Genomic DNA, 27172 nt, shown 5'->3' with positions numbered 1-27172 from the left:
CACTTTTGCTTATTGCAGACGCGAAGTTTGGTTATACAAACTGCACTACAATTATACCGTTGTGTACATAAGAACGGAACATTCACCACTTTTGCTTATTGCAGACGCAAAGTTTGGTTATACAAACTGCACTACAATTATACCGTTGTGTACATAAGAACGGAACATTCACCACTTTTGCTTATTGCAGACGCAAAGTTTGGTTATACAAACTGCACTACAATTATACCGTTGTGTACCAGAAGAACGGAACATTCACTACTTTTGCTTATTGCAGAAACATAAGCGAGATGCTTCGTTATACAAACTGCACTACAATTATAACGTTGTGTACATAAGAACGGACCATTCACCACTTTTGCTTATTGCAGACGCAAAGTTTGGTTATACAAACTGCACTACAATTATACCGTTGTGTACATAAGAACGGAACATTCACCACTTTTGCTTATTGCAGACGCAAAGTTTGGTTATACAAACTGCACTACAATTATACCGTTGTGTACATAAGAACGGAACATTCACCACTTTTGCTTATTGCAGACGCAAAGTTTGGTTATACAAACTGCACTACAATTATACCGTTGTGTACCAGAAGAACGGAGCATTCACTATTTTTGCTTATTGCAGAAACATAAGCGAGATGCTTCGTTATACAAACTGCACTATAATTATAACGTTGTGTGCATAAGAACGGGCGTTATAAGCACCATTTTTGCTTATTGTAGACATCCTAGTGCGATGTTTGGTTATGCAAACTACACGACAGCTAGACTCGGTGTAAGGAAAAAACGGAACAACCCACAGTATGCGCTGAACAGAAACGAAACTTGTGATTGGCAGAAATTAACAGAAACGACTATTGGTTATGCACAGGACACAACACTTAGACTGCAGAACGAACAGATCGTACATCTTAGCTTACGGGAGGTATTTATGTATGATTATGCGATCGATGTACACAACATCCACATTACAGAGAAATGTACCAATCATACAACTTGCCTTATGGCAGAAATTAAAGCATGAAGTGAGACATTGCACGAATAACTGCACTTTATAACTCTCGATGTTTTAATTTATGCATAATGTCTGCATTATACTTTGCGTTGTTATGTATGAAATTGAAAGCATGCTAATATTATGAGGTAAATAACAAATGAACCATGTTATGAAATATTACATTCTTCAAATTTTATTATTTAGAAATTAGTCCGATGTTTCTATAAAACCTCAAGGATGTAGGCATATAACCATAAGAATTTATAGAATGAATCGTACAAATTATTTAGAAGATAAAAAATTTAATAACAACTAGGGGAAACATAATAGCAGTCTGGAAATACTACAGTATAAATAAAAGTGTTTATATTTCAGCATCGTATATTATATTGCACCTTTTCTCACGACTTGACAGAGGATGGCGGACCTTTACCTGATAGGTATTAAAACATTGAAACACTTGTCATGCTGAAGACAGTTCCTTGACGTACATGACATTTCAAAGGCGCTCACTCCAGAACGGGTTCACTCTCTCGTACTTCAGGGTTTAGTTCCACTGGCTGTTAACAAAGCACGATTCACGGTTTCAATGTGTGACCTTTTCATATCGATCTCCGTTCAGAGGGTGTTGACTACAATACTTTATTATTGGCACAACCAAACCCGGATATTTCAATATCTGAAGTGCCGACTGATGACTCACGACACGATCTGAATACAAATCTAATACTATTTTCAGGCCAGAAGTGGATTTGCGCCTATCATTTGGTCGTAACAGTCTACTCTTTGAGAGACAATCGACCTGTTCTCGTACTCTAGGAGTTTGGTACGCATACGCTTACAGAAACTCCCTCGCGTACGTAACAATCGATATAGAAATCGACAAGAGAGTGAGAAACACCTTCATCGATCAAGGTTAGAAATGGAACCGCTTTCGTGTTGGAAAGTAGAATAACGTATGCCTCTGAGTCACATTTTGAAAAGGACCCGACATGAGATACAAAAAGTTACCCGCAGAATACGTCTTGAATGATACGTGATTAATGTAATTGAAAGATCACATGAGGGTACGTATTTTCTGAATGCAGCATAACTTTGCCGATAACAATCCTCAAACAGTTTGTATATACGCTGTCCAGTTTGTACAAGTCTACATAACTTTGAAAATTAACTCAATCACAGAATTGAGTTCACATTGCAGTTTAGACCGAGCGGACGTACAGCGGTCGTGAGTGTCCGCAGTGACAGAGAATCACCGGAAACTCCTCAATCCTAGAGTCAAGACGGATGACTGCGTCCTGCGGCAAGGGAAACTTAACTGACCTGACCTGCCGGGGACAAGATGCTTTACATGTTCACTTTCTCCACATCAGTCGGTGACCGCGACCATGACCGTGGTTGTTACCGTGACCGTGACAGTCACAGTGGGGACACCGAGTCACGGGAAAACGTCATCAAACCATTTGTTACATTGTCTCGAACAGGCGATGCGACGTTTCTCCTCGGCATTGCTTAGGCATAGTCGTAGACATTCTTGTTTAGTCGGCGAACTAATTTAGCGTGGCAAATGATACTGCAGAGTTTACAAGTATGATATATGCACTTATTCATTTCTATTACCTGTACCTAGTAGTTGCCGAAATAGTAGTCTCGGAGCGACATAACATAGGACAAAATTGTGATTGTTTCCGTTCTTTTAGTCACGTAAATGAAAAGTTAGCTTCCATCACCCGCAGATCTGAGCATACCCTCACCTATCGGATGTCGTACACAGAGGAAGTCTGAGGTACAGTCACTTCCTGACACGTCTTGTGTAATATTCTAGTTTAATATCGTATACTGCCGGAAATTGAGAATCGGACATAATGCCCAACGAATAGTTAAGAGCAAATTTTCGTTCTAGCGTGTAGTATCGAACATAATTGCATAACTAAGGGTCTGATACTATTAAGTTCCCCGATCTGAATCTTCTTCGAGATGTTCTGTTAGACAGGAAACGACAATACAAAACTGTTAGGTAACAGGTGCATAATCTTAAGTTTCACAGATGAATGAAGCAGTATTCCAATTGTTAGAGACCCCTCAGTCTGCAAAGGGCACCAGAGATTGGAACGTGGATTATCATGTACCCCTGATTCCTTACTCTGTTACGTACTGCGGAAGAATAATCATACCATACTCACTAAGGACCTTCAACAGACTTGTAGAAACAAACATATGACTGCAAGCGTTGTTTCATTTCGATTTAGCTCATTGCTAAATGACCGTGTAGCAATACAACTTTACACACAAGCTCGTGCGGAAGTACATAATAACACAAATACACAGAAATTATATGTATACAAGTCTTGAGAAGTACTTTGAGCAAACTATGCAATTTAAAGATTAAAAGACTGGCATGTTTTAATACCCAAGCTGGTTTATTTCATTACATGATTTGATATTGTTTTTCTATGGATGATAGAATCAAAAGTCTCACAGTAATAAAATTAATCCTAAATGCCTTATTTACTTGAAGTGGTTGGGGGGTAAATAGTGCCATCATTTTTGGAGTGTTGTATCAATCATCATTTATTTACATTGTATGAATGTTCGTCGAAACTTGTGAACTTAGGATGAAAAATTATATTTAGTAAAAATACTCAATCTTTGTCTTCAATTATTCAACTATCCTCATATTTTGTTTAAATTCCGTATTTCATTCAGGCTAGATTAAAATACAGAATTTATGCATCTCTACTAAGGGGGTATAGTTTATTTTAAATCATAATTTCCTTTCTCATATTGTATGTGAACATTCAAAATGGTTTTGATTGTTGTGTAATTAATCGCACCAAACAATTTAAAAAAATCAAAGTTGTTTATATTCCTGTATTAAATATCAATGAAGTAACAACTTCTCCCATAATTATATCTTCATAATCTCAGAATGTACGACATATTAAATAACAGTATAACACAGCATACTAGAAAAACACCATTTTAATTTCTATTTAATGAGTTAATGAGCAGAGATCATTATGTAGGGAAAAGTAAAACATCAAGACTGACTGTGAGAACTCAAAACTGAGGGAAACAACGAAGAGTTCACTTCTGTTAGTTTTGCACACAAATAATGAAGTATAAAACTACTCGATATCAAGTTTACAACCGAACATGTTTATGTGTTTAGAGAAATGGAATGGGAATACAAGAATACTTTCCTTTTAACAACATAAAAACCTGTTAGAACATCGTAAATTACTTTCACCGAACACCTGTGAACCAGTGGCCTCGTGCCTGACGTGTGTTCCGTCACTATTCGTATAGAAATACTCCAGAGATTATAATGTAATATAACATTTGTAGGAATTTCGATCATCTGTACAAATACTCACTCGTCCCCTCTGCACATTCTCCACAATGTTTTATTGTGCCTGATTCTTGCGCTGCCGTTAGTTGTGAGGTTAAGTATTATTGCTTGTTTAATGGGTATAATAATTTACCATCAGTTTAACACGCATTTGCCCATCGTAGCACTTAAGAGCACGTAATAATCTCAGATAGTTTACCAAAGCATTAAGTTTACCATTACATATGGGTTAAGCTAATAATCTAGCAGCCGAGAGCCTATATGCACCCGATTTTCTAGAAATCGATAAAGAAATTTCCCTTAAGGAAGAAATCGACCGTCAGCCGCTCTAGTGTTGGTGGATGTCGAAATGGAAGGTTATCAATTAGGTAAAATATGAAATGATAACTTTTACTCAGATCACACATTCCTTGGCTTGACTTTTAAAACAAACAGTTAGACACGTAAAAATTTTTATATCAGTGTAAACTAATTAAATACGATACGAGGAAAGAATTGACCATTTTGATTCCCTCCCATTTCGATATCTACCAAAATTAGCAGAACTTCTTTTTTTTAATGGTTCTATCTTTTCTAAGAAAAAAAACAGGTGTGCTTTTACACTGCAAATAACTCTCCGCTTCCAGACTATAACACTTAGTTTAGGCTATAAAGTTGTATTTATCATGGCAAAATCAATCCTCATGATAGAAATAGTTGTTTTTTAGACGTAGAGACAGAGTAAGAGTAATCAATCTATTTTATGGTAATTTTGAACATAAATAGTTACTGTGTTAGGTTCCCGATATATCTAAATGTCGTCATACGCTTTAGAATCTAGACCAAATTAATCGGCCACGATTTTTAACAATGTATTGGATGGTGAAACCACTCCTTTCTGGACCCATGGAAAGCTGGCCAGGTTAACGACCAGAACTACTCTTATCTTCTAACAAAGCAAACAGCCTGCCTTGTCCATCGCTCGCAGCTTCCCGTAGTCTGTTCTCAATGTTATTCTGTTGTAACATGCCGCGGTTAATTCATTAATTAAATATACCTGTTTTTTGGAATCGTCTTAAATTTACGTAAACTGATCACAATACTGTTAACTTTATATCTGGTCAGCAAAGAATGATGATCTTTGTTATCTATGCCTTATTATTAATTATCTTTAAAGACCAAATAGAATGACATGATAAAAAGTTATTTTCGCCAACAATGACATTTTTACCATTCTTGATTAATCTACACGTATATTTTCTTTACTCGTTTAGTCTATATTCACCTAAATTGTATGAAAAGAAACCAAAATTATTTTACTGTTTAAAGGAATGTGTTAAATGTATTAAAAACTAACTGATTATAAGGACGGTTGGATTGTTGTGTGAATAAATAGTTTTCTTCACTACTTGAAAGGAACACTTTAAGAACTAATAATTAAATTAGATTATGTTTGTTGCTCTGAAATATAAAATGTTATGAATATACATTGGGTAAATACTTTTATTTTGCAAACAATTCCATTATTTCGTAATTCGTAACCTGAATAATTTTCAGATTAGCGAAACGTATATTTTACCTCTGTTTTGAATATCAAGGGACAGTCAGATCCAATGGGGATTTGCTTGAAATACGATCAATTGTTTGGGACAAAATCATAAGGTTTGAAAGGTACTTGAACTGACCCGATAGTAAATAAACCAACGAATGAGATTGCACTGGAATGTGGAACGCAACAGTGTTGTAAAATGAACGGTTATCGAATGATGCATCTAGAGCTCTCCAAACGTATAATCACTGTTAATTATAATTAGCATTAGTAGACAAATAGGCGAGGCGCGGCGTCGCATTACCATCAACGGGTCTGTGAGACCGTACAACAGCCAGCGCCAGTTCTATTGTACCTAGTCTTCGTGAGTCTAACCTTGAACTCTCGGGCGTGTAACTCTCTGGTTACTGATAACCACACTACTACTTGGTTGTGGAATGTTAATGTAGTGCACAAAAAGACGTAGAAAACGTAATTTAGTATATTGAGAATAGTCGTTTTCAGCACTTTCAGTAACAGACAACACTTTACCTCGCAACACTGACGGCCCATCACAGTAGAAATATGTGTTGAGACAACATATGGTAACTATTTAAAATATGACGTTCGCCATGACGAAAGCTCTGAAATATCTCAAGTCGCAGATTCAAAACAAGCTTATAAGTCTGCTGCCCACCTGCTAGTATTGATAAGCCTGCATTACAATCTCCTGTATTGCCTCGGATTATCTCTAGCCCTTATGAATGGTTTTCACTCAAGAATTGCAGAGTACATCCATTTATCTCTTTTACTTCTTCTCCGACTTTCTCGTTGGAATTTACAGTGTTCAGCTATGGCTTCTTTTAAAGTCGAATTTAAAGTAATGTTTGTAACAAAACAAATTTTAAAGCTAACAGCTAAATATATGTACATATCTTTTCTTTTTGATCATGTTTCATCCTAAAACGAAAAATATACTATGGATAGTTACGAACATAATAATCTGACCAATGTCGTACATAGGTTAGAAATAGTTTCTTAACAAGTCATATTGCAACGGGCAAAAGTGTAAGTGGAGGGAGCACAACTGCTAGACACGGACTTTACATTTGTACATATTAACTTATTGTTTTTTTTTTTTTTTTTTTTTTTTTTTTTTTTTTTTTTTTTTTTTTTTTTTTTTTTTTTTCAGAAAAAGGAAACTACTGCATGCATTGTTTCTTATAGATTGAACAACTACCATTGGCGTATCACGTGACTAGGACTTACGTGTTAGATTGAAACTCAGTTCTAGTTCTACCCTCGAGCGCAATAGTCCTAGGCGGATGAAACATGTGACGTTTGAAACAGTTTCTTAGGTCAAGGTGGCGGGAACTAGTTCCGTCAGATCCGAGTGCGTGTCCGAGCCCTGGGCCGGGCGCCCCACATATCTCGTTTACTCGCGTCTCCGGACATTCCGACACAACTATGCAAACCTCTGCACCACAGCCAGAGTACATTCATTACACTAAGTACACCAAGGTTCATTTTGTAATGACAAATTAGGTACGACATAAGAGTGCAAAATTAGTTTAAATATCATCAGTTGAGTTATAATAGGTTAACCAATTACACGACCAAGTAAAGTAGCAATTTAACAATTTTTTTGTGAAATTAGCTTAATCAACGAATAAATAGAAATTACTGTGTTCCATTTAATAAATCGAACACAAGATTAATGTTTTTTTATCACAACTCTACATAGTCGAATTCCAAAACACGTAACATCACATTTTCTACATTTATTGAGGTATTAAAATACAGGCTAAAATTTGTAATAAATAACTCCACAAGATGTTTCTACGAGATTAGTTAACTGTGGTAAAAAATGGAATCGTCTGATTGGGAAGGTCTGAAGTGGAGCGGGCTCAATCTCTCACTTTACGGAATCACCGCGCACAATTTTTTTTTATTTAGATCGTCAGAAACATGATAGAATCAAAGATGAGTAAATAGGATCCTTTTATAAGTGGATACGAATTATTGGATAGAAGCTAGTGTCCCTCAATAGTGATCCCTAAACCCCAACACGGAAGAGAGATGTTTCTGAGGCCGCGCAGTCCCTAGGGATCAGGTGGTTGCCTCGTAGATCCCTGTCGTGAAGGCCCCAAGGAGACGTTGGGCCCAAACCCAGAAGCCCCGTGTTACAAGGTGGCCGAATCCGGCCCCAAATAATAGTTAAATAATGGCAAAGCTAAATAACACTGTCCAAATTTAACACTTTTAAATTTCTATCGTTTGATCGCACTCCGCGCAAAAATTGTTCAGTCGCTGTTTTACATAATGCGAGTCAGAACGAGCATCCACATCCCGATTGAGAAAAAGTAAATCGTGTAATTGTAGAGAAATTGCTGATTGTTAGAACACGCCAGGTCCTCCTTAAAATCGTATCATTCTCTGTCCGTCTGTACGATAACTCCTGAAAGAGAACAAGTAATTTGTGTAATTGTAGATAAATTGCTGATTGTTAAGAATACGCCAGGTCCTCCTTAAAATCGTATCATTCTCTGTCCGTCTGTATAACTCCTGATAGAGAACAAGTAAATTGTGTAATTGTAGATAAATTGCTGATTGTTAAGAATACGCCAGGTCCTCCTTAAAAATCGTATCATTCTCTGTCCGTCTGTACGATAACTCCTGATAGAGAACAAGTAAATTGTGTAATTGTAGATAAATTGCTGATTGTTAAGAATACGCCAGGTCCTCCTTAAAATCGTATCATTCTCTGTCCGTCTGTACGATAACTCCTGATAGAGAACAAGTAAATTGTGTAATTGTAGAGAAATTGCTGATTGTTAAGAATACGCCAGGTCCTCCTTAAAATCGTATCATTCTCTGTCCGTCTGTACGATAACTCCTGATAGAGAACAAGTAAATTGTGTAATTGTAGATAAATTGCTGATTGTTAAGAATACGCCAGGTCCTCCTTAAAATCGTATCATTCTCTGTCCGTCTGTACGATAACTCCTGATAGAGAACAAGTAAATTGTGTAATTGTAGAGAAATTGCTGATTGTTAAGAATACGCCAGGTCCTCCTTAAAATCGTATCATTCTCTGTCCGTCTGTACGATAACTCCCGATAGAGAACAAGTAAATTGTGTAATTGTAGAGAAATTGCTGATTGTTAAGAATACGCCAGGTCCTCCTTAAAATCGTATCATTCTCTGTCCGTCTGTACGATAACTCCCGATAGAGAACAAGTAAATTGTGTAATTGTAGAGAAATTGCTGATTGTTAAGAACACGCCAGGTCCTCCTTAAAATCGTATCATTCTCTGTCCGTCTGTACGATAACTCTTGATAGAAAGGCCTTAGGGACTTGAGACTTGGTACATAGTTTCCTCTTAGTCCAAAGAAGAACTTGATTGATTTTGGTGTCAAAATGCCAAAGTTAATTGTAAAAATACAATTATAACATTTTCACACTGATCATATGGATAACCATGATGGTCATAGAAGCGAAACCCCTGTAGAATTAAGATATGTGTGAATAAACTGAATAAATCATAAGGACTTTTATCATTTAATATAGTGACATAGGTGATAAAGTTATTTTGTCGGATTAGGTTGTAAGACTTTTGTTACGTTCTGTTGGATTCTCCGAAATGTCGTTGTATTGGTTTATTTTACGAGATTATCGCTAGGGAGTACAGGACTATATGGGGAGACCACTGAACCAGGTACCGGCCGGTGTCGTAGCGGTCTGTGAGGAAAGTCCTGCCCTGATGTCCTGCTCATGTCGTCGTCGGTCACTGCTCACTCTCACTCTCTGTCTATCCGAGGTTTGCGGCTCGTCACGTCCGCAATGTCCTCCTATCTCCCACTCTCACTCGATACTACGACAATCGGAGAGTGGTCGCGGACGGCTCACGTGACTGATTCCTTGACTTTTAGTGTATGAAGGCGAAAAGGATTCGGAAGAGCAATTAATTAGATAATAAAGAGATTTCATATAGTAAGTAAACCATGTAACTTTAACCTAAGGTCTCGAGTGTGCCTCTACCTAAGCTCTGATTACTCGCGAGTTTAACTTCCATAAGTTACACGGACTATTAGAATGGAATTTCATTCTTATTTGTAAAACTTCAATTTATTTTATTTTAACCAATCCTGTATTGTTCCTGAAAATATTTACAAAAATATTTATACTGTGGGTTGATGCTTTTCTAATTGTAATTTTATAGATTCTATTAAATATATCACTACACCAATAATTATTATTCAGCTTCTTTTTTCAAATACGAGTAAATAGATATTGGGTAATAATTTGTAGCATTCAATGTATCTCTCTTTTTCAATAATGGTGTAATTTTAAGAGAATTTAGAACTATTTTCTGAAATGAAGTGTTTATCAATTCAGTTGAAAGTAAAGAAACTTATTTTGAGCTTTGCTTAACAAGCCAAATAACAATGCTACCAATCTTTTGATTTGTATGTTTTAAATTGTAAGAATTAATGATAATTTCATATTAGTGAATGGTACTACTTAATACTCGTAAACCAGTGGTGTGTAATATAATATTAAACCGATATTATGCGATACACTAAGTGATAAATACAACTCCTAATTACATATGTGTAATGTTGCAGATCTGGCTGGCTGTTGTCATGGTGCTGATATCATCCTTCAGTTGTGCCAATGGAGAGTACATGCGACCTCGCAGAGAGCACCTCAGCAGCTACGCTCAACGTCAATCCTACGGACCCCCTAAGCCTCGCTACGGACCACCACCCAAACCTGCATACGGTCCCCCAAAGCCCAAATATGGGCCACCAAAGATGAGGTATGGCCCTCCAAAATCATCATACGGACCTCCTAAACCTGTTTATGGACCTCCAAAACCAGTATACGGCCCCCCAAAAAGAAAATATATTAATCCTCCTCAAGCCAACTTTGGTTACCAATACAGTCCTCCTAGAAAGCACCAACACCCAAAGTACCATTCTCCTATAAAATCGAGCTATGGTCCTCCCAAACAAAATTATGGACCACCATCAACCAGTTATGGTGTGCCAATCTATAAGAAACCGGCGCCATCTTATTCTGTCCCAGATACGTATAACTCACAAATAAACTCGTATGATGCTCCTATCAGTATTTCTGACAACTATGGCCCTCCTAGTACCTACAGCACTTATACATCCGCACCTAGTTACAATGCACCAGTAAAACCTTCCACAAGCTATGGAACTCCGTCAACTTCAAATGGAGCTTCATCCTCTTCTTATGGTAATCAACTTGCTCAAAGCTCTTCACTTAACTCGTACATTACCAAACAACAGAATTCTTATCCTATCCCTTCAACGACATATGGAATCCCCTCACCCACATACGGAGGTCCAAAAGCACCAGCCTTAACGGGCGCTTCATCATCACAACATTCCGTGGCAACTTCTTACATCAACGTATACAAGGGTACACCTCAGAACCCTGTGTCCTCTCAGGTTTCTACAGACAACTATGGCGCACCGACTAAAGGATTGTACGACACACTTTCTGCGTCTACAAACCATCATCCATCTTACCACTCTCTGGCTCAAACACACTTTTCAACACAGCAGTTTCAAAATACAGGACAGAACAGCAATGAAGGCGGCAGTCACAAAGAGGAAGATATTATAACTTCAGCCTCACAAAATGGAAATATCTATAATAACTTACAAAAGACACATGACAACTACAGTGGTGATAAATCGAGAGGGTCAGATCAGTCCACAAAACTGACAACATCAATAAGATTTCCAAGTCTTTCCAACGAAGAAGAGAGTGACAGTTCTTCAGGAGAAGAGAGTTCTCAGAATAGTGCAAGTCAAAGTAGTGGTGAATCCCAGAAATTTGGATCATTCCAACCACCAAGCCAAACATTCGGGTTCGTCCCTTATGACAATGATTCCAAGCAGAAGGGAGGTCGTGGGAGTTCATTCAGTATAACTCCATCAGAAAGCTACTTCGCAGGGTCCTCTGTATCTTCTGGAGTGCTTCCAGCCAACTACTACGATGCCATGAACCACCAGCACTACTCCGATGACAACACGTCAGGCTTGTCTCGTCGCACATCTCAAGAACAGCATGTCAGATTCCCAGATAGTAACAGTCAGTAAATATATTCCTAGGCTCAGTTAACTTACAGGCAGACCTCATTAATCCAAACAGTTGTTTGCTAATTATTCCAACGTTTTTGAATGATCAAAATGTTTGTAACATGAAAAAATACAAACAAGAGCCAAAAATACTTTACAAACACTGTATCTCCCTAGTTAAATAAATACAATTCCAAATTACCAATAAATGTAATAACACAGTTTATTATATTATTCATTTAGGATTATTAATGAGGTCGACCTGAATATTAAAAACTTTTACGTTTTTAAAATTTTACAATAAAAAATTGACTATTTATTACATGAATCAGGGGATCGTAGAATAAAGTTAAAAAAGGGTACAGTGATTACTTACAAAACAATAGCATTCAGGCTACATTACATTCAAGAGGAGATAATCTACAGATTTCTGCATTCCATGAACATTTTTACCAACATAACAAATTCTATCTTATTTGGGCAAACATACAATTAATAATATAGCTGTCTTTTAAATTTTAAATTTCAATTACTTCTAATTACATTCCATGGTAACATACAGTTAAATTAGAAAATTTGTTTAGCTGTAATATATAAATTGATGTGATAAAGGTAAATCGTACGATATAGTACAGAATGAAGCAAAGATTATTACCAATACTTTATACATTCTGTAATATGTGCATATCTGTTAATGTTCTGGCCATTTCAATACCAGCCTTACTAAATTGACTAAGCCATTTTATGGGAAGATACAATGTTAAAATTACTGTTAATAATAATTAATAAATGATGCTGTGTTTGTTAACTTTATTTGTTGACATATCCTAAAAGATGTCACATCATTTGATTACTGTTGTTTTTATGTTTTTTTCTGTTTAGTGGACCACCATACTAATGTGTATCATTTATTGCTTGAATAAAACATTACATACAATATGTAATTTTGCCTAAAATTACTTGAAAATAAAAAGTAATGTACAATATCTTACTCTGAGTGCTATTAAGCAATGCAATAAAGGCAATATTGTTTTATGACATTTTTTTATAGAATAATTTTAATAGAATAAGTTCATAAGACTACATTCTCACAAAGAAAGAGTTGAGTCACCTCAGTAGATAGAATGCTACTGAGTGAAGTGACCCAAGTCTTACATCTTAACTCATGTGCTTACTGTACTTACTCATTGGTGCAAGTGAATGAGTCAGTCTTATCCTCCTCACTTTGATACATTATTTATGTGTAAATTATTAGTATTTTAATATACCTTAAAATATGTATTTCTGTTATATTTTATTATAAGTATATTTTTATAAGTTTTATTTATTATTGTAAATAGACAAACAATTACCAACTGAGAAATTGTCTCATTTGTATACAATTTTTACGTCCTTTCCCATATTTAAACAGTATTAGTTTGAAAGTGATTGATACTTGGCGGTTAACAGTACAAAGTTCTTAAGGAAATTATTGAGCAATTTCCTCATTTGAATAAAATATTTATATTTTATATTAACAATTACTACAACAAGTCCTATTGGCTCATCAGTCAAATAATTCAGGTAAATTTCCTTTGCAGTTCAAAAGACTTATTTATTGAATGTTTAGAATATGGAACAACCTTGTTCCTGAAATCTCCTAGAATTTATTCTAGCTTCTAACAGCACCCAACCCCTAACATCACCCATCCTTTAGGAGACTGTGGTCTCCAGTAGTTCATGGCTTCAAAGAAGCTGTTTATCTTCTTATCTTTTGGGAAATCACGACTCCTGAGAGATCTCAGCCTCAAGGAGGCACCTGGCCTCTAGAATCATACAGCCTTTAGTAGCTCCCACCCTCTAGGAGAATTGTCCTCTAGTAAGTATTGGCCCCTGGGACATCCTAGCCTTTGGCAAGCTCAAAGTATCTTATAGGCTATGTGGGTTAACTGGCCCCTGGCAGTTCCCAGTCTGAGTGGGTCCCTGTCTCTGAGTGTCTCCAGACTCTGACAAGTCCCAACCTTCTGGATGTTTTGGTCTCTTCAAGGCCCCTGCCACTGGTAGATCCCTCCTCTGGCAGGTCGTGGTCTCTATATGCTCCAGGCCTCTGAAGACCTTGGCCTCTTTGAGCTCCCAGCCCATGGGTGGTCCCTGCCACTCAGTGCTCCCAGCTTCTGGAAACAGCTGGTCTCTGGCAGAAGCCAAACTTTGCAAACTTCCAACCTCTAGCAGGTTCCAGTCTTTGGTAGGTCCCAATCTTTGGGAATATCTGGTCTCTTAGTGAAGTAAGTGAAGAAGACAGCCACATTACGTGCAATGAAGCTTCTGAGTAAAAAGGTGATTAAGCCTACCCCCTAAGAAGGATACATGGTAATAACGCAGGAACTCCTTGAGGCTGAAAAGACAAACTCTTTTGAAAACCCATATCTAATCTCTATTGAAAATAGAGATAAATAGAGTATTAAGGAGGCCTACCCTAATAAAGGTTTTCTGAAGTATTACACAGATGGATCACACCTAGCCTCTAGGATAGGACTGGGAATATATGGAATATATGCCCTTTGAAAACTTCTCCCAAGTGAAAGTAATATAATCATGTGGGAGAAGGCTTATACAAATGAAGCCAAAATATGCAGAATATTTAATACTAGCAGAACTGATAAGGAGGAACAAAGATACACTTGGTTAGGTGCCGGACCACGACGGCATTCAGGGAAAAGAAAAGCAGATACCTTTGCCAAGATAGGCACAGAGACCATTCTGTTAGGGCCAGAGCCAGGCTGTGGAGAAGCTTTCTTCTACAGCAAAGCTGTAGAAAAGATTGGGAAAAGAGGATTAGATCCTTAACCTGGAGAAAGGCTTCTGGATTTCGGTAATCTAAAATGTTTTATCTCTCATTATACTAAAGGATGGTCAGCCCTCCTTGAACAAAGTAAGATGGACATACAACTGGTATTAGGGATGTTGACAGGTCATGGCCCTCTTAGGAAACATCTTATGAAGGTGGGTCTAAGCCAGATTGATGAATGCAAACTCTGCGAGAAAGCACAATAATCAGCGTAACATTTATGGCTAAATTGTCCTGCCCTATACAAAATCAGGAAAAATTCCTTGGGACTAACTTCTGAGCCTTAAGGATATCACAGATCAGGATCCCTCAAATCTTATAGGCTTCTGTAAATGTTTCAGGCTCTAAGGACCTAATCTTAAGTAAGGGAGATGCAGGTCCTTTCAGGACTACATGCAGAAACTGTTGTCTCTTATATATATATATATAAAATAAGACTGCCATTCAAAATCCCGGTATGTTTTTCAGGGACCCTGTATTATTCTGGTTGCTCTGATTTTCTTCAATAATCATTCTATTGGCAATTTTCCAAGTCTGACAAATAGAACTATTTTTATTCCTCCATAGCAAAGATAGTAAAGTTCTTAAATAACATTTCACTTTTTATATTCATTATTTATACTCATGTATACCATAAAACCCTGACACAATATTTAAAAGTATTCACAATTAATGCAAAAATGCTCCATTTCATCTTCCACTTAGTGCATTGAAAGGAACAAACTCCTTGCATTGATAAGACATAAGAGACACCTACACTACAAAATCAAAATTCATCTAGTTGAAGAGGTGTCTCATTAATTATTTGAGCTTCTCCGTGAACAACTCTTATTGGAACTCTTCAGACGGACGTTGACTCCCGATTTCAGGAGTCAAGTCTATGACAACAGATCTCAGATGCTGCAATAACTGGAAGATGAAACTGAGCTGAACTCAACATTCTCATAGAATCAACTCTTCCCACCATAGCTACGTTATGTGCAGAAAACTCAATTGGTTCACTGGGCTTTGGGTTCATATCTAAAACATTGTAATGCACTCAGCTGTGCATCTGATGAGATAATGAGAACACCTCTTCTACAAAATATAGTGTAATCTCTGATATCGAAACGATGAAAGAGTTCATTTTGAGCTTCTTCAATACAGAATTTTTTTGGATCTCATCAGACGAACATGACTCCAGATACCCGGAGTCAAGTCTGCGATAAAAAAATTGTATTGTATACATTTGAAAGTAAAAATAAAATACTATTTTTCAACACAGTTACCATACAAACTTAGAAAACTTCCCATAGCAGTGAACTAGTTTTTAAATTCTAGTGTCATAAAATTCTGCCGCTTGAGACTTCAACCAGGTAGTCACACCCTGCCGCAGTTCCACGTCGTCAAAGTGTTGTGTCACAAGCCAGGTCTTCATTGCTGAAAACAGGTGGTAGTCGCTGGGTGCAAGATACGGGTTGTAAGGAGGATGTGGAAACACCTCCCACTTAAAAGCACCCAGGATTTATAGAGTTCGATTTGCCGTGTGTGGTTGGTATCCATCTAGCAAAAAATTTATCGTAACCTAGTTTCTGTGTAACAATTTCATGCAACAAACTCCTTGAAATTTGAAGAAACCTAAATGAGAGTTCTGTTATTGTGAATTGGTGGTCTTGTTTAATCTTCTCATCAACTTTAGAGACAATTTCATCAGTCACAATGCTTGGCCATCCACTTTATTCATCATCATGCGTCGTACATTGGTTTGACCACTTTTAAACCTAATGTACCACCTTCAGTGGTTTATTGTGCTTAGCCAACAGAAACCTTATTCCACACTTCACAACTCGTGGGATTTTCAATTGCATCACACATTTTAAACAGCTATTGTAAAACAACAAGGAGCGACAGTAACCTCTCACTAGCACAGCTGAATAGCCTCTAACCGGAGAAACGCCCTGACATCAAAATGGCCGCGATAGTTCCGCCCCTAGCGGCTACAGAGCAAAATGTAATTTACATTCTGGATAGCCCTCATAGATGATAAGAAAATGCAAAACAGCCTGCAGAAGGAAATTTTTATAATCATCAATAAAATAATAAAACAGTACTATTAAGTATGGGTACACAAAACCTTACTATAGGTAAAAATCCATAACAATGGCATGAATTATAACAATTTGTAAGGTAAAGTTTTTCAGCTGGTTACACAAGACATATTGTGTTTACAGAATGAAAACTTATGTTACCTGTTTTTCCATGAATGCTGTCCACTGCTCTCCTCGGCAGAAGTTTTGAAAATGCTCAAAGAATGTAGGGCCTGAGAGTGTCTGGGGCAGGTCAGGAAGGTGGCTGGGCATTGTCAATAGATCTGAGAGCTTCTCTATCAGTGCCTTCACCACTGGCATCAGGAATGAATAATGTTCCTGGTTGCCACCTGCAACAAAAACATTTTCAATTATTGTTAAAGAACAACATAAAACGTTTATGTTAAAATGAAAAAGGTAGGTTTCTTGGTTCAGCCGCTATACTTTGCGGAGAGGTGGTCTGCCTCACCCTGTATAAGTCAATGAATGATCTGTTCTGACTTCTGATTTCTCTCACAAACTTCAATGTTTAGGTTATAGCTCCTTAGCTATACTCTAAGTGAAACCTGCATTGCATTTTCAATGCAGTGATAAGGTAAGTGATGGGTCAACACTTAAAAATAAAATGAAGATCGTAGAATTGACTTGAACAATTCCAAACAACTTTATTAGAATATAACAACAAAAAATAGGGGTACAAATTAAAATTGTATTTATAATATAAATCATTGCAGTTTACCTTCTAATGATTGTTGAACAATAGTGTTTATGTAGTAGAGCAAGTAGCCACCTTCCTCTGCATCTTTCATGCAGCGAGTCTGCACCAATGTGTGGAGTTTAGCAGTAGCCATGGCACACAATTCTAGGTTACTGCTGGCAGCACAGCTCAGCAAGATACCTGCACAACAATACTGGTGTAACAAAACAAATAATCTCTCTCCTCCATATATTTCATGCAGCGAGTCTGCACCAATGTGTGGAGCTTAGCAGTAGCCATGGCACACAATTCTAGGTTACTGCTGGCAGCACAGCTCAGCAAGATACCTGCACAACAATACTGGTGTAACAAAACAAATAATAATCTCTCCTCCATATATTTCATGAGCGAGTCTGCACCAATGTGTGGAGTTTAGCAGTAGCCATGGCACACAATTCTAGGTTACTGCTGGCAGCACAGCTCAGCAAGATACCTGCACAACACAACTAGTGTAAAAAAAAAACATAAAAATCTCTCTCTTCTCCATAGATTTCAAGCAGTGAGTCTGTACCAATTAGATAACATTGTATTTTCAAAGCTCTGAAGATCTGAGTTATCACCATATCTTTGTCTTTTTTCAAGTATAATTTCTTACAAATTGTCTAGTATTTTTTCCAATTTCTAGAACTGACATATTGGTTTAATTTAATTTCAGTTTTAAAATGTATATTTAATTAAACATTACAAATCCTACCAAAATTACATTAAATACCAACCAAAAGCTAATTTTGCCATTTCAGTCCACTCCTCTCCAGGAACTTCTTGGAAGACCAACAAAGCATCCAACAGCCCAAGAACACCATCCAGTAACTGCAATGAAAAGAATGTATCAGACGTGTGATTGTGGCGCAAACTCTCAGACAATGGAGCACATTGTAAACGACTGCCCTTTGCGATTGTTTTCTGGTGGTCTGGCTGGTCTTAGTGGTTTAGAGGATGGGTCTCTAAACTGGCTCAGTAATTTGGATTTAGCTTTGTGACGGGAGATCTTAATATTATTTTTAATTTATGATTTAAGAACTTTGTTCTTACGTACTTTTTAATAATTGTAATTTTTAATTTATTTATTTATGGATGCTGCCTTTGTCCCAAATACGATATATATATAATGAAAAGAATTATTGATGAAAAGGATTCTTTGATACATAAAACCATTCAGATTATTCCTATGTTAGAATTTGAAGATTACAACATACCAAACTATTATAAGTGTAAATTATATTTTATAAGTACCTCTAAACTTCTATTTTCATATTTAAAGTGAATCTATTAAATATATTATTCATTTACTTGTTTTCAAGTGACTGTTTTCCAACAGAGAAACTATTTGGTTTTTTCAGTACTACTCTATTGCAAACTTTATTAACTTTCATTGCCTCGGAATGAAGGACTTTAAGGGAAACAGGTATATGATTTGTGTGTATAACTGTGTGTATAACTGTTTGTGTGTATAACAACTGCTTTTACTGTATAAGTTGTTCAAAATTAATTGAACACTTGCAATGCATTTGCTTTTTTTCACCAATGATGTTGATTATAAGCAATACAATTACCAAAAACCAATAAAGTTGCATAAAGGAATAAACCCAACCCCTACAGTGAAAAACTAGACCACAAGTACAAAACATGTTCCTTACTCTTATTTAGCTCTTTAGATTGTCATGTCTTTATTATTTGATTTGAAGTTCAAACATTCCAAAAATTGTTCCCCAAAATTATTTGAAATCAAAACCAAAATATAAATTGCAAATAAAATTTACATCCATTTTTCTCCTAGATACATGTCATTTCATTTTTTGGGTAATTATCTCGAGATTTAAAAATATCTTGGAATGTCATAAAAGAACTAAAAGCATCAGGCACTAACATGTGTCCCTCAAATAAGATGAATAGAAATGTATCAATCCTTAAGTGAGTTACTGTTGCATTTATAAGCTGGGTATAGTACCTCATGGAAGTTTACTATCATACTTTAAAATGATATCATATCGAACCGATCCATGATTAGAAACGTGTACTAGATGATCCGCAAAGAGTATTTATCACCTTATTCAAACCTATCAATATTTGCAATCAGGATCTCAACCATTAGCATTCATGAGACAGCCAGCATAAAAAAGGTGAAGGTGAAATGCACATACATAAAGAGTATTTATTAATCTTTGAGCTTAATTAATTTCTCATGAGTGTTCACTTTTCTCGCTATTAAGTGCGAACAAAGGTTATTGTGGCCCATGAGAATCTGGCTACGGTGTTAACCACTACATGAATGTTCTACATGGCTTCCAACAACCTTATGAGTTAAAGGTCAATCAAATTCAAATGCTCTTTCTTGCGGCATAGCTGATTGGCAGACATCATCTTTGTTTGTGCCACCTGAGTTGCTTTTTACTTTACCATCCTCTGCTTAGGGAGCATTGGTAGATATAGCATTGCAGGCTTCAATTATTTTTATGTTCACTCAATTAAGACTCCTCAGACATTCCAAAAATAGCCTGGAAAACAAAAACATGGATGATTTCACAAAGCTTCGACTCACCAGACAATTAAAAATTTTTCCTAGTCTGTCTAACACACCAAACAATGGATCAGTTAGATCCTTACTCAATAGTCATAGCTCAGTCCAATGGAAGACAATATTACAGAATGAATCTTGTGGCTTGAGTGTTTGACTACTTTTCACACATCTAATGAAGTTTTTACAAAAACTCTGGAACTTACCACTGTCAACCGTCATAGTCGGCTTAATCTTAGTTACATGTCTGAGTCAGCGGGCTTGAACCACATGAGTAAAAGGATGTCATAAACCCTTTGCTCAACAGTGCAAGGATCTGCATTACATGTATAGATGATATAATTAGGATTCTCACTGTTAACAGAAACAGAAATCTAATGGTGGTATCATTTGGGGGATTAAGCACCACATCTCCATTGAAAGTCTTCGATTCGTTGATAAAAATCTACTCATTAAAATTTGATATGATGTGGTAGAATTGCTTCATTAGAAAATATATATTTAAATAAAAACCTTAGTAGATGCCTTCTTGGAGTGGTCCTGGTTGGGATCAATGACAGTAAGGTCATATATCCAGCGGATAAGCTGAGCTGCGTTGTCGGCTGTGTAGGAACCCTCTCGCAGATCACTAAGGGCTGCAGTAACTGCCATCTCCAACAGTCGCAGCTTCAACTCCAGATGAGAACAGTACAACGTATTGTTCAGTGCCAGCAAGTTGATACATGTCATCACCTGTCCGCGTTCCTACACAAAGACGTAACACTGTATATACTTAAGGATTACGTTTTTAGCAGGACATTAATTGACACATGATAGTAACATGGTTCATACAGTAGTACCAATAATTCAAATAAACTGAGACCAGCATCTATCCAAATAATCAAAATATATTGATTATAAAAAGCACAATAACTAATACCAATGATATCCACAGGATTCCAGTCTTTGTATGCTGCTAAAATTCAGTTTTCATTCTTTAAATAACCTGGACACCTTTACAAAGTTTCATGTCATTGAATGCGTCAATGCAGAGGATGACATTACTACACTTAACTGTACATGACTAAGGTGGCTTACATTTTAAAGCTACTGAACCATCCAAGGCCCAGTGCCTTATTCCATGTTAATTCCTTATTGTAATCCTCAAGTAATGGTCCAGTGTTAGCACACTTCTTAACTTAATTTCAAAAACTTTGTATTGTTACATCTCCAAATCAATTATTAGGTATAATATTTAAAATCAAAATAACAACAAAGTCGATATTTTTATAACAAGACACTGCTACAAATAAAATGATAATGTACCTTCCAAGCATCCTTGCTGTTGATGTCTATTCCTCTCCACATGATAGTGAATACTAAATTCGCAACAAGATAACATAGCTCCTCTTCTTTATCCTCTAATTTTTCTGCATCGTATACTCTCCACCTCCTTTAACAATAACATATTTCAATTACCTCATCCATTTTCATTCTTTTTTAGTCTTAGTTTTTAAGGTATGTTATTATTTATATTTTATATATTTAATAGCAGTTACCTGAGGTTTCACACACAATTTCCTACTGAAAAAGAAGGACAATGTGGGCATATTCCTTTTAAATTATATTCTAAATAATCATGGGTTAGGTGATAAATATTCAGTGAAAAACGTTCCGATCTTCTGATCCTTATCTTTAGATGTTTAGAGAGCAGTGTTTTGAGGCCCTCAAGTCGGGGAGTGAAAACAGTTTTTTATAACTCAAGTCGGGGAGTAAAACAGTTTTTATAAGTACAATGAAATAACTCAAATTTCTCTCCAATATTTCATGATGAACAATTTCAGTAACAATTAAACTATTGTAGGCCAGCCTGGAAGAATCCCAAAGTCAAAGTTCTTAGTTTTTTGGTTAACACACTCATGTGTAATGAATAATGGGGCTCTATATAATTTAGAAACAGAAATTAATTTTGTGCCGATGCTCCGATCAAGAATATACACAGGAATATGTACACAGGTCTGAGAAGCCTATTTCGGCCAAAAAGTATGGCCATTGTAGTTTATTTCTATTTAAGGTATAACTGATGCCATATTTTAGTTTGTCTAAATGGCCTCTTCAGTTAAAAAAAATAACTAAGATGTGTTTTATAACAGTCTTTAAATATGTAGCAAAAGTTAGATAGTACAGGGTTAGCCAGTGAAACGGGAAGATTGGGGATGGCCTTGACAGTTGGAATGTGAGTTGTGGGGGTAATAGTGGCCGGCTCCTTTCTAACTGCGTGTCCCGCCATTTAGTTGAGATGGATCGTTGGACGGGTGAATATCGCGGCTACGCGGTTAAAGTGTACTATACAAATGGTGAGAGTTTGGTGAAAACGAGACGTGCTTTCCGACGCCATTTCAACATACCGCACAACAGGCCTGTTCCTTCGGATAATGCAATTCGTTCGTGGATAAACATGCTTGAACAAACTGGATCAACGTTTAAAAAACGAGGTGGGAGTACAAAAACCGTTCGAACCCCTCAAAATATCGTTACTGTTCAACAGGCAATGCTCAGAAGTCCACGCCGATCTGCCAAACAACATGCTTTACGCCTTGGAATAAGTAACACTTCGGTGAGAAGGATTCTTCATCAAGATTTAAATTTTCACCCATACAAAATACAGATTGTGCAATCTCTCAAACCAACTGACCATCAGAAACGATTACAATTTTGTGAGGAAATGGCTAGAAGACTTGAAGAAAATGTCGACCAAGTAAACAACTTGTGGATGAGCGATGAGGCGCATTTCCACCTCTCTGGTTTTGTTAATAAACAAAACTTCAGATACTGGTCTGAGGAAAACCCTGGCGCACTTCATGAAACGCCTCTTCATTCTGAAAAAGTGACGGTTTGGTGCGCAATGTCAGCAAGAGGAATCATAGGCCCATTTTTCTTTCAGGATATTAATGGAAGTGCTGTGACTGTTAACTCTGTGCGTTACATTGCAATGATCCAGAACTTTCTTACGCCACAACTCTCCCGTTTTCCAGTAAATGAACACACAATGTTCCAAAAAGATGGGGCAACAAGCCACACTGGAAGAGTTGCTATAAATGCTTTGTTTCCAGGTGTCTTCATTGCCCGAAACGGGGATATCCCTTGGCCCCCTCGCTCTCCAGATTTGACAGCCTGTGACTTTTTTCTATGGGGTTATTTAAAAACAAGAGTTTTTCAGAACGATCCACCTAGAACTATCCCTGTCCTAAAAAACGAATTCGGGACGAAATCGAAGGAATACCAGTCAATATGCTGCAAAATGTCATGAGAAACTTCCAGGCCCGGCTGCAGCAGTGCATAGATTGCAATGGAGGACATATGACAAGTATTTTATTCGAAAAATAATTTTTTCACTTATTGTTCAGTAAATGCCTACTTTTTTCTTTATATTTATAAGCATTAAATAATAAAATTAATTTTCTTAAAGAATTAGTTACTTATTTAAATCTTCTCATTTCACTGGCTAACCATGTAGTTTAACTTTTATATATTCATGGTACTAATGATCAAGCACTGCATACTTAATATTTACTAAAATTTGCAGTTGAGAGAATATTTTTACTAAAACTTTCTATTTTATTACCTGAATGGTATTGTGCTTATCAGTGATTACAGAGAAGGTTAAAATAAGTGTTGTTAGTTTTAAACTTACTCTAAGCTTTCAATACTATAAACGTATAGAAATTTAAAATGGAATTAAAATTAATTAAATATACGATTGTGTTATCATTATAATGCTTACAAATACACATTTTCTTTTCTGTTTATTAAACCAAAAAAGTAGTTTTCAAGACCAGTGGGATGCATCCCGGAGAAGTTTTGAAATATGAATATGTCTATATGTTAACCAAGTACCCTAATAATGTCAATATAAAATTTCAATACAATTGGTCTTGTAGTTTTTACATGATTGAGTAATATACATACAAACACACAGACAGACACTATTACATTTTTATATAGTAGTTGTAGCGTTTGGTACAAAAGCAAATTAAAATTTAATTAATAAATAATTATGGAAAAAATATGTACAAAAATATTTTATAATACAAGTACCTTTGTTAAAACATAGGTAAAATTAAAAATGTAATTTCTCTAGAAAAGTCTGTGAATGTAGGAATGGTACAGAAAGACAGCAGTTTATCTGGAAATCGACTTTGATAGCTGGTTACAATTAGGCTTGGACAGTTAACAATTAATTTCTCTAGCCTTATGATTGGATAGTCTGAGGCTAATCAAGGGCGTCAGTGATAAGGTAGTTTTGGTTAGGGCAGGGGTCAGTATAAAAACTCTGACACACGTTTCTCTTCGTCTTTTGAGTATTAAGAAAAAGTAAAATCAAAACTTACTGTAAGGCATCAAACAGTATCTTCTCATCATCGTCAGAGTTGTCATCCACCAGTTGACTTGTGAGACTCAGACTGTCTCGAGTGGAAGCCTGGTCAACTGAGTGACTATGACTGGGTGACGATAGCTCCTCGGTGCTGCTGCTTGATCCAGATCTGATAAGAATACATTATACTCAGTTTAAAACAAAATCATTTAAGATTAGATTAAATTCAAGTGTTAAGTTATACATATTCATGAGAGAAGAGCATGTTCATGCAATTTATGTCATTTTGGATTGCAAATGGCAGACATTGAGTGCTACAAAGGAAAACAAAACACGCAAAAATCGTTTTAGGGAAGAATTCTTTTATAAAAAAACTAACTCAATTTTTCAACAGAGGCTTTTCTTGAATCTACGTTAACTGATTCCTCGTATGAACACGATTTGTTCTTACTTAAAAAATACCTATTGGAATTAGTAATAGTTACCATGAAGTAAAAGAGTCACAAATATTTAAAACATTATTAATTCATACAAGTATCTGAATATAATATATGTTTTTAGATGTAAATATTTACTTTTTAAAATATTTTTTTGTTAATTTCTAACTTGTTAAAGTTGAGTTTCTTGTGAATGTGCTGTTATCTATCACTCATGATAAGCATTTAATTGTGTTTCATGTTCCTCTTGTGATTAGTTTTGTCAGCACATTTTATATTTATCTAGCGCTTTCCCCTTTTTTTCATTTGCAACCTAATCCTTGCATTCTATACATTTTAAACAGAACAGTAAAATCAATAAACAATAATATACTCAGAGTTATATTTGGTATATATGTATACATTTAAAACAGATTATTATTAAAACCACTGTAGTGATGAAAAGTTTACTTTGAAAATGTGACTAAAATTCAGACTATTCATTAATGCATTTCTTATGAAGATTTATTCAACTATAGAGACCAGTGTTGTTATAAATTGAAAGAAATTATATTTCATGAGATTTGAGTTTACATGCAAAGTTTCATCTTGATCAAGTAATGAAAAGTGGTTTAATTTAGGCAATACATTTTTTGCCTCATGACGATATACACACAAAGAGAATTTGCAGCTAACAGTAGGAATTCTAAAAATGTGAATGGTGAAAAACGTAATTGTAAAAAAAAACTACTGTTTAATAAGTTACCTTACAATGAAAGAAAAATTAATACTAATAATTTTAAGAATGTATTGGTTACTTGGTTGAAAATCAAAATGTATTCAGTTCAAGAAACATACTTAAATAATTGTAATGAAATGCTTGATGCATTTCTATATGTATCCTAACTCAAATATTATATTTAGCCAATAATGACAATTTTAATAAATTTTTAAAGTAAAACAACAAAAAATAATTCTTGATTCTGAACTCTTGGTTATAGGAGTATTCATCGAAGAAAATGCTTAGTAATAAAATTAAAGCTTCAAATTAATACCATAATTATATTAAAAATCAACTAATATGAACAGATACATAAGCAGACATCTAAATAAATTAACACCATTCTGAACTAAAATGTACATCATATTCGACAAAAATGTTGATATGTGTACCTTGTGATGAGGTTGGGGTCAAGATCCAGAGGAGAACGAGGTGGCCGCGGGCTGTCGGGCTCAGGCTCTGATGACTCGGCCAGAGATGACAGACTGCGCTTTTTCAGTCTGGACCTTGATCCAAATTCCTCCAGGCTCTCCTGTCAAACAACATTTCTTTATAAAATGTTCACAATTTTAAATGTATTCAATTATATAAAAGCAGGTATGGCATAATGTTCAGTGTGGAAAGTAGCCCCCAATAAAGGGATAGTATATTTCACTTTAGACTTCTACCCATTTTTTATTTCTAGGTACGGTTGACTAATAAAACAGTTTACATTACTTTTGAATCTCTCTCTGTGCAGTCTGTACCTTTGGAGCCAAAGTTTTCTGTGCTACCTGAAATCCTAAAATGAAAATGTTTATAAATGATTAAAAGAACATAAAGAGACTTCTACATGCTATTTGTAAAGTTATACTTTCTGGAGCCATATTGGCATAAAACAAGTCTTACTCAAGAGAAATTCAATTAAAATCTTAATAAATACAATTAATAAAAATAATAAAAAGAATTCGTTTGTGATGTACAACACGTTTCTTACTTGTTTATAAAAAGAATTATCTTATATCACATTCAATTTGTGCTCATTTTATTTAACAATTTGAAGTTTTTTCTTATACTTACTCAATTTTTACTTTTTTATCCGCAGCATAGTGAATATTGTCAGCCACAGCATTGCTTACTGTGGGAGGCGGAAGAATGAATATAAGTGTTGGTGTAACAGGCATGTAAAAATGTACGTGTGAGTGCGTGTTTGTTGCGTGGGTATGTTTGAAATATGTATGGCAGCGCTGTGTGTGTGTGTGTGTGTGCGCAAGTGCGCATGGGCGTGCGTGTGCGTGCGTGTGTGTGTGTGTGTGTGTGTGTGTGTGTGTGTGTGTGTGTGTGTGTGTAGGTGAATTTGAGTGTGAGTTTCTTCTGGGGGAGGTCATGCGCGATTAATACGTTGATGCCGTAAATATAGATAACAACCCTCGATGATAAGGAATGGTGAATTTTGTACACAGTTTTTCCAATGTCCGTCTGTGAACTAAGAGTTG

At 36.0% G+C, this 27172-nt stretch overlaps 1 protein-coding gene across 1 annotated transcript in view; it reads right to left on the bottom strand.

Annotated features, from left to right (window-relative positions):
• Positions 1-27172, bottom strand: part of LOC124361263 (neurobeachin-like protein 1) — a 155692-nt gene that overhangs the window by 64272 nt on the left and 64248 nt on the right. Inside the window, 8 exon segments of the mRNA XM_046815310.1 lie at positions 17037-17224; positions 17614-17838; positions 17981-18064; positions 18348-18441; positions 20660-20890; positions 21452-21578; positions 24517-24669; positions 26090-26229. Coding sequence (XP_046671266.1) covers positions 17037-17224; positions 17614-17838; positions 17981-18064; positions 18348-18441; positions 20660-20890; positions 21452-21578; positions 24517-24669; positions 26090-26229 — 1242 coding nt within the window.

This window comes from Homalodisca vitripennis, chromosome 4 (assembly GCF_021130785.1).
Source record: "Homalodisca vitripennis isolate AUS2020 chromosome 4, UT_GWSS_2.1, whole genome shotgun sequence".
Classification (NCBI taxonomy): domain Eukaryota; kingdom Metazoa; phylum Arthropoda; class Insecta; order Hemiptera; family Cicadellidae; genus Homalodisca; species Homalodisca vitripennis.
Note: the sequence above shows the minus strand (reverse complement) of the source record. Positions and strands in the feature narration are given on the sequence as shown.